At 30.2% G+C, this 7,609-nt stretch overlaps 1 protein-coding gene across 4 annotated transcripts in view; it reads left to right on the top strand.

Moving 5' to 3' along the window:
• SYCP2 (synaptonemal complex protein 2) overlaps positions 1-7,609 on the top strand; it is a 64,509-nt gene that overhangs the window by 44,460 nt on the left and 12,440 nt on the right. For all 4 annotated transcript variants that reach the window (XM_023512007.1, XM_003787750.2, XM_023512006.1 and 1 more), the window contains 7 exons: positions 538-665; positions 1,539-1,575; positions 4,560-4,630; positions 4,724-4,781; positions 5,215-5,270; positions 5,714-5,771; positions 6,222-6,387. In XM_023512007.1, coding sequence (XP_023367775.1) covers positions 538-665; positions 1,539-1,575; positions 4,560-4,630; positions 4,724-4,781; positions 5,215-5,270; positions 5,714-5,771; positions 6,222-6,387 — 574 coding nt within the window. The remainder of the gene's footprint in view (positions 1-537; positions 666-1,538; positions 1,576-4,559; positions 4,631-4,723; positions 4,782-5,214; positions 5,271-5,713; positions 5,772-6,221; positions 6,388-7,609) is intronic.

Raw genomic sequence — 7,609 nt, 5'->3', positions numbered from 1 at the left:
TCGAACCCGCCACCTTAGGTGTACGTGGCTGGCGCCCAAGCCGGCTGAGCCATAGGCGCCGAGCCTTAATAATAGTTCTTTATCATCAATTTAATGTTCATGTGATCAATAGTGATCTCCCCTCTTTCATTTCTGATATTAGCAATTTCTGTCTTTTCTCTTTTAAATCTTTCTTAGAAAGTTTTACTGTCTGTCTTTTCTCTTTCTTTCTTATGTACTTCTCTCCTTAATTAACCTGGCTAACCACTTACCACTTTTTCAGACTGGCTTATTTTTTTCTTAACTTTTTTATTCTCATGGGTTGGAAACTTTAAAACAAATTTTTACAGAACATTCTGAAGAGTTCTGTAAGTTAAAAGGATCGTCCTGAGTTGTTTTAATGCTTAACAAAATCTAACTTGTGAAATGATTTCTGACCCTTTAGTTTTTCTTTGTAGGTATAAATAGAATGAGATTTTTCTTAAATTTTTTTTCAGCCTTTATTTTCCTTTGAAGGTTAACTGGTAGAGTTTTAAAGTAACTTATAAATTGTTTCAGAGAGAAAATTCAAAAGGGAAAGGATTTACTGATGCAACAGACACCTTGATAAGCAAAATTAATAAGAGATACAAACCAGAAGATGATGTAAAGTCTACTAGAATACTCAAGGAGGCTTTGATTGACAGGTATGTTCTTAAATTTTATACATGAATATTTTTCTGACAAATGCAATGAAATTACACAGCCTAAAAAAGGTTACGTTTTTTATTTATTTATTGTTATTGTTGGGGATTCATTGAGGGTACAAGAAATCAAGTTACACTGATTGCATTTGTTAAGTAAAGTCCCTCTTACAATCATGTCTTGCCCCCCCCAAAAAGGTTATTTTTAAACATAAGTTCAAATAATGTAATGTAACTTTTCAGTAGAAATTATATGGTTACTTATTATTTTTATAAATAGTAGCTGTTTATAATACAAGAAGAGAACTAAATTTAAAATTTTTCATTCTAGTGTGTAAACTACATTTTACAAAGTATCAAAATATATATATTGACACAAAGTACCATTTCAGAAATAAATCTTTAGGATGTAGACATTTTAGAGTAGTATTTATTGAATATAGTAATGATTAAAATTAAATATATTTAAATACATTGCTTAATGAAATATGAAATTTACATAAGATGAAATTAGTTATTTTTGTAGAAAATAATATATTCTTCATAATCTTTCTGAAGGTTAATTTTTATTTGCAAATATTCACTTTTAGTTAGGGTATTAATTTAAGTTGGAGTTAATTCTGGCCTTATTGTATCTTACTGAAAAGTCATGTATTTTAAACTGGCACTTCCTGCTGCACTAATGATGCAACTTAGACTTAACTGTTTCAGGCACTGTTTACTATGAGTGAAGTTGCAAAAATATTGGACTGTAGTGCTTTCTTCTTTTTGTTATTTAAAGTGTATTATAGATTTAGTAACCTAAATATGTTTTACTTTTATATAAAATAGCTATTATGAAAAATATTCTATTGATACTCAATTTCTTTTTTACAGTGGCTTTTCAAACAAACCAGATGTACAACTCAGTACAGTAGGTATTATTTATTTAATATCACCAAACTTAGTCAAACTTGATATTTGCCCATAAACACTAAAATAACATAGTAGTGAAGTGGAACTAGATTTAATGTTTTCAGTATATTGCTACATGGATTATTATTGCTAGTGGCAAGGATTCCATATAGCTCTCTAACTTTCTGTTCTTCAACAAAAATCATTTTATGCACATGAACATCATAATTTTACATTTTGGTACATGATTCAGTATATCCTTATTACTTACCATGCTTTTGTTCTAGCTGATCCCATCTCTCCTGATAATTAGATCTCAATTAGTCCCAGTTTGTTAAAAACATTCACTATTCTTCCATGCTCAAAATATCAATTATCTTTGTTTTTTTTTCACAGTTACTTTCTGTGTCCATTTAATATTTTAAGTTTTAAGGCTCACCCTCTATAAATTCCTCCTGAACTTTCTCCTGTCTATGCCAACTTCTGTTAGCCTAGTTTCAATTCTAATCTCTAATTCCTGGATTGTAACAGTAGCCTTTACATAATTCTCTTTGCCTCTAGTATGGTGGTTCTCAAACTTCCTAATGCCATGGCTCTTTAATACAGTTCCTGTGGGGTCACACCCCACAGGTTGAGAACTGCTGCTCTAGTACTTCCCCATACTAGTTCATTCATTACATTCGATCAATACCAGCTTTTTATTTTCTTTCTAAAGCACGTGGCTTCAATCATGTCATTCACTTGTTGAGAAACCTTCTTTGTTCCCTCTTGCTTACTGAATTAGGTGTAGAGACACAGGCTGACTCAGTAGTCTCCTTAAAAGATTATGTTATTTTAAATATTAGTTTTCTAGACATGTCTTGTTTAACTGAAACATGATAACTTGAGGTACTCTAAACTGCCTTTTCTAAGTATTAGTTTATTCTCTTTTCTTTCTGTTTTATAAAGAACTTTAAACTGAGTGAACATCCTCTCCCACCTTCTTTTCTGATTTTCAAAATACTCCTCCTTGCAAATTATACTTTCTTTATGAAAACTTTCCAAGGTGACCTACCTCAAAAACTCAATTAACTCAATTGGCAAGAATTCTGCATCTGCACTGTAGTTTTCTGTACCTTTCAAAAAAATATTCATTATTGCAGGTTCCTTTTTTTCTCTCTCCTATCTATTACTAGAATGCAACTATTTTGAATTATCTTCGCATCTTGTGTAACATCTTTGCTTACTTTTGCATATCTTCTTTAACATCTTTGCTCATTTTTAAAATTTTATTTATTTAGAGACATAGTCTCATTTTGTGGCCCTCAGTAGAGTGCTTTTGCTCATTTTTATATATTCTACAACACAAAGCACCCACTGATACACAGAATATGGTGAACATATCTAAACAATGATAAAAATCATATTGAAAACAAGTCAGATAAGTGATTCAGAGGGATAAGATGGGAGATAAACTTTTTGTCATAATGCACACAGTTCTCTATAACATAGCAAAAGAAATAAACAAATTGAAGCTGTCACAAAAATTACAGTGAATATTTTAGGTTTTAATATTTCCAACTTTAATATTTATTAGTCTTCTAATTTCTGGTCAATAATCAATTATTTTAGTGATATTTATGTTTTTCTTTAATAAAAAATTATAATTATTTATAAAATTTCATTTAACTTCTTCATGACCTGGTTGAATACATTTTGAGCTGTAGGCTGTATTAATAATCTTACACAATACCAGTTAATTGATACTTTTTTAACCCTGTCAGATAAGATTTTATATTTTTTATTTACCTATCTATGTATTTATTTATTGGAGACAGAGTCTCACTTTGTTGTGCTTGATAGAGTGCTATGCCATCATAGCTCACAGCAACCTCAAACTCTTGGGGTCAAGCAATTCTCTTGCCTCAGCCTCCCAAGTAGCTGAGACTACAGGCACCTGCCACAGTGCCTGGCTATTTTTAGAGACAAGGTCACTCTCTGAATCAGACTAGTCTCCAACCTGTGAGCTCAGGCAGTCCACCTACCTGGGCCTTGTAGAGTGCTAGGATTACAGCCATGAACCATCGCAAATGGCCTTCAGAGAAGAAGGGAAATAAAAGTCTGAAGTGAAACAAAGTAGAAATATCCTTGTTTTGTGATTCTGCACCACTAAAATTGGTGTTGTGGAATATTAGTGAGAGGGCCCATTATTTATGTACAACAATATCAGTAAAAAGGTTAAAGATTTTATATTTTATTAGATTTGTAATACTTTATTATTAGTCAATATTTGTTTTCAATATTTCTAAAAGTATAGATGTTTAATATTTTTATTATATAAAGTAACAGTGAGATGATTATTGTAGTCTAGCATATTAATAATCTTACACATATCTATCATTTCATAGTTGCCCTTTTTGTGTATTTGCGCCAAGAACACCTAAAATCTATGCTCTTAGCAAATATCCCAAAATGCAATACTAACTTTAGTTCAGATGTTCTGGATTAGATCTCTAGATTTAAAAATGTTAAATCATTCAACTTTGTCTTTTGACCTACATCTCTCCATTTCCTCCTCACTCCCTTGCTGTGATAACCACTGTTTTATTGTCTATTTCTGTGAATTTTTTTATTCCACATATAAGATCATGCTGTATTTTTCTTTCTGCATCTGGCTATATTTCACTTAGCATAGTCATCTGAAGTTTCATCCATGTCATGGAAAATGGCAGGATTTGCTATTTTTAAGGCTGAATAATATTGTGTATATGAGTATATAGTACAATTTACTTGTTTATTCATCTGTTGACAAATACTTAGGCTGTTTTCATGTATTGCTTATTACGAATAATGCTGTAGTGAATGTGGGAGTGCAGATACCTTTACAGAAAATGTTACAAATTCCTGATTTGTGTTAGTGGAAGCACAGCTAGAAAATATATAAAAACTTATTTTTACATGTTGTTTGTCACACATAGCAATATACAAGTTTTATAGGTGTATGTAAACTTCTTTTGTATTTAGGAAAAGGTTCAGAAGAAAAGTTATAGAAAACTGAAGACTACTTTCGTTAATGTTACTTCTGAATGCCCATCGTAAGTAATTTCTCATAAAGCTTTTCCTCATATTTGAATAGACTAAATGTATTTACTGTATAATGGAGTTAATATTTCTGTTCATTTCCACAGGAATGATGTTTACAATTTTAATTTGAGTGGAGCTGAAGAACCTATTATAAAACTTGGAGTAAGCTAGAAATCATTGGGTATTTTATATTTAGTTACTTAGGTATTTTATATGTACTATACAGTTATTAGAGTATGTTTTTTAATGTGCATCCTCTTACATCGAAATTTTTTAAATATGTAATGATTTATTGGGTTATTAAAATTTTTTCAAATCTTCAGGAGTAAGATAGAAACATGTAATTGGAGGTAGAAGGACTTAACTGCTCTATTAAGAAAATCACTTTTCTTATTTATGTAACAAAGTTAAAACAAATAGTCTTTTCTAGTATAATTGATTGTATTAGCTTTCTTTTTAAAATATTGATGTAAACTTAATTTTAATGTCTCAAATCATCTTATTCCATTATGTGACAGAAACTAGATTTTATGTTTCTTTTTTGTTTATTTTGACACTAAGAATTCTTTTTAAAAAATGTTTATTCACAATACAGATCCAAGAATTTGAAGCCACAACTAGAGAAGCCTGTGTGGATAATTCAATAAAATTGTAGGTGTTTTCATTACAATTAGATAGGTCAGATTAAAATACACTTATCTCCATCTTTGTTTCTTATTAAATATCTCTTCATAGTCTTTCTGAGAGTTTTTAACTTATTAGAAGAGTGAAAAAAAATGTTACTGTCATGATTTACTCTCATTATGATTGTTATGTCAGAATTTACTTTTAAAATTAATATGCATGTTATCTGCACTTTGAATATTAGTTGTGTATCTTAGATCATAAAGTTTGAAATATTTAATGTAAAAGTTCCTTAATCCAACCTCATTATTTTATAACTGAAGTCAGGAGAGGATAAGTGGCTTGGCCAGGATACTTAGCTAATTAGTGAAATAATTTAGGTTAAAAAGTGAGGTCTAATTGTCCATGCATGCTACTTAGGAAAACAAATATGAAGGGTATTTTAAAATTAATACATATTTGTGTTTTAGGATAGGTTTAAGGAGTCATGATGAACTTGAACCTTCTCTCAGAACAAAAGATAAAAAAGTAAGTGATAATATCCTATGTCTGTTAAAAATAGTATTTCTTTAATAAATTTTTAATGCCAAAGATTATTCAAAGAACTGGAAAACAATATTTTGATTTTTTTATTCCTCTGAGATTATTGATGATCCTATTAGGAATTTTCTTATGATCTTTGAGCTATTTTGTAATCACCTAAAAATAGAAGATAGGACAATTTTGTTATTTTCTTTGACTGTATTATATCTCTTTGGAAGTAAGCTGTTTTGATTTAAATTTTAATTAATAAACCAACATCAAAATATAAATCCCATTGTCTGATCTGGATTTCTGCATGACTTTCTTGGATAGGTTCTCAATATCATTAGATTAGTATATTAAAAAATGAGAAGATTGTTTGGGGGGCTTAATTTGCATGACATAAAATCAGACATAGTTTTTCATCTATTTCAAAGATCTTTTTTTTTTCCATAGATCATAACAGATCATAAGAAAAATCTTTTTAGTGACAATGAAGCAGAACACAGATGTGATGACAACAAAACTGACATTAGCTGGCTAAGAGAACCGAAATCAAAACCACAGCTAATAGACTACAGCAGAAACAAAAATGTGAAGAAACATACAAGTGGGAAATTAAGTAAGAAATTACTTAAAGAGAAATGTTGCAAATTATTTTAACATTTCAATTATGTAAAATGCTTTATTGTTTGGTAAGCATATTTTTTGTCTATAGATTCTAAAACTACATACCTTTGTGCATAGGAGAAAACATTACAGTGGTTATAATGTTTATTTCATTATTTGGGTAGTATGGTTACATTTAAATTACTTTCCTTTTTGTAATAGAACCTGAGGGACACAAAATATGATTTATCATATCCTTAGCTCCTGACATACCCTCTCCATGTGTCTGTGCACTGCCCACCAAGTCTTACACACAGTATTCTTTCAGAACATAGCTTCTGCTTTTTCTTTGTAATAGTAAATCTCCTAAAATAGTTGAATAAGAATTTGAGTATAAGTTTTGTCTTGAAATAATCATTTTCATAGCTGAACATCAGTTTGAATATTGGCTAAAACACAAAGATTTACTATATTTCATTTTCAAGGAGGACTTAAGATAATGCTATACTTTTCAATTAAATTTATTTAAAGAGAATCAGCTTTTATTTTTTTATCTTAGGATAAAAATAACAGTAAAGTAATGCATGTATGTGTGTGGTGTGTTGTAAGTAAAAATAGAAAAAGTGAATTTTTGGCATTGTTTAGAAATGAGGCTGAATTACTTACTAAAACAGGTGAGAGGTCAACAAAATGCATGCAGAAGAAAAGCAGAGTTTTCATAATTGTGAAAGGAACAGAAGTTATGAAATAGCATTGTATATTCAGGGAATACTGTATTGGGTAGTTAGAAAGAACACAGATCATATTTGTGGAAAAGTGGTGAAAAATGGGGTTGGATCTGGTCATGGAATCTGGACCTTGAAGCAGTTTGTTATACAAGCCAAGGAGAAACTCAGTAAGATTCTCGTGTGCCCTCACATAGCTTTATAGTCTGGTGATAAGATGTGCAAATAAAGACATTTATAACATAAGGTAAAAGAGTAGATATCTTAGGGAGACAATAGAGGTTAGAATACTGTAATTAGTAAATAGTTACAAAATTAAACTTCTGTGTGAATTTTAATTTGAATGGCTGAATGAGTACAAGTTAATGTATGTGAACTGACTTATTGCCAAGATTAGAGGACCTTTCTTCCAAAAAAGCTTTGCTTCCTTGGCTTGGATAATCTTCTTTCTTAAGCTTCAGAGGTTATTTAGAAAGATGACATTGGCTCGGCGCCTATAGCTCAACCGGC

This window comes from Otolemur garnettii, unplaced genomic scaffold (genome assembly GCF_000181295.1).
Source record: "Otolemur garnettii isolate 467f Iridium unplaced genomic scaffold, OtoGar3 scaffold00023, whole genome shotgun sequence".
Taxonomy (NCBI): Eukaryota; Metazoa; Chordata; class Mammalia; order Primates; family Galagidae; genus Otolemur; species Otolemur garnettii.
Note: the sequence above shows the minus strand (reverse complement) of the source record. Positions and strands in the feature narration are given on the sequence as shown.